Source organism: Terrapene carolina, unplaced genomic scaffold (assembly GCF_002925995.2).
Source record: "Terrapene carolina triunguis isolate 2854851 unplaced genomic scaffold, T_m_triunguis-2.0 Scaffold10167, whole genome shotgun sequence".
Classification (NCBI taxonomy): Eukaryota; Metazoa; Chordata; order Testudines; family Emydidae; genus Terrapene; species Terrapene triunguis.
This window is the reverse complement of record NW_020674518.1, coordinates 3,841-4,732: the sequence shown is the minus strand read 5'-3', so window position 1 is coordinate 4,732 and position 892 is coordinate 3,841. Positions and strand designations below refer to the sequence as shown.

Genomic DNA, 892 nt, shown 5'->3' with positions numbered 1-892 from the left:
CCACATCTCGAATACTGCGTACAGATGTGGTCTCCTCATCTCAAAAAAGATATACTGGCACTAGAAAAGGTTCAGAAAAGGGCAACTAAAATTATTAGGGGTTTGGAATGGGTCCCATATGAGGAGAGATCAAAGAGGCTAGGACTCTTCAGCTTGGAAAAGAGGAGACTAAGGGGGGATATGATAGAGGTATATAAAATCATGAGTGATGTGGAGAAAGTGGATAAGGAAAAGTTATTTACTTATTCCCATAACACAAGAACTAGGGGTCACCAAATGAAATTAATAGGCAGCAGGTTTAAAACAAATAAAAGGAAGTTCTTCTTCACACAGCGCACAGTCAACTTGTGGAACTCCTTACCTGAGGAGGTTGTGAAGGCTAGGGCTATAACAGGGTTTAAAAGAGAACTGGATAAATTCATGGAGGTTAAGTCCATTAATGGCTATTAGCCAGGATGGGTAAGGAATGGTGTCCCTAGCCTCTGTTTGTCAGAGGGTGGAGATGGATGGCAGGAGAGAAATCACTTGATCATTGTCTGTTAGGTTCACTCCCTTTGGGGCACCTGCATTGGCCACTGTCGCTAGACAGGATACTGGGCTAGATGGACCTTTGGTCTGACCCGGTACGGCCGTTCTTATGTTCTCTCCACAAGAAGAGTTCAAAAGTCTTGCTGGATTTCCAGCATTTTACTGTATTAAGTGTGTGAGTGCTTCTGACATATCAGTCACCTGCGCTGGGGTCTGTAGGAATTTCTCTCTTCTCTGCATCTCCTTGATCCTCGACACTTAGCTCCTCCCCTCGTTCAATCCGGGATAGGATGTCAGGTTTGGAAACGGCATAGTCTGTTGTGGAAGCAGAAACAGAACTGTCAGAAAAGAACTGCAATGCATG

The 892-nt window shown here is 44.4% G+C and overlaps 1 protein-coding gene across 1 annotated transcript in view; it reads right to left on the bottom strand.

Annotated features, from left to right (window-relative positions):
* Positions 1-729: 729 nt before the first annotated feature.
* The window catches only part of LOC112108324 (protein ZNF783-like), a gene marked incomplete at both ends in the record, with an annotated part of 2,450 nt that continues 2,287 nt past the window's right edge, over positions 730-892 (bottom strand). Inside the window, one exon of the mRNA XM_026661550.1 lies at positions 730-843. Coding sequence (XP_026517335.1) covers positions 730-843 — 114 coding nt within the window. The remainder of the gene's footprint in view (positions 844-892) is intronic.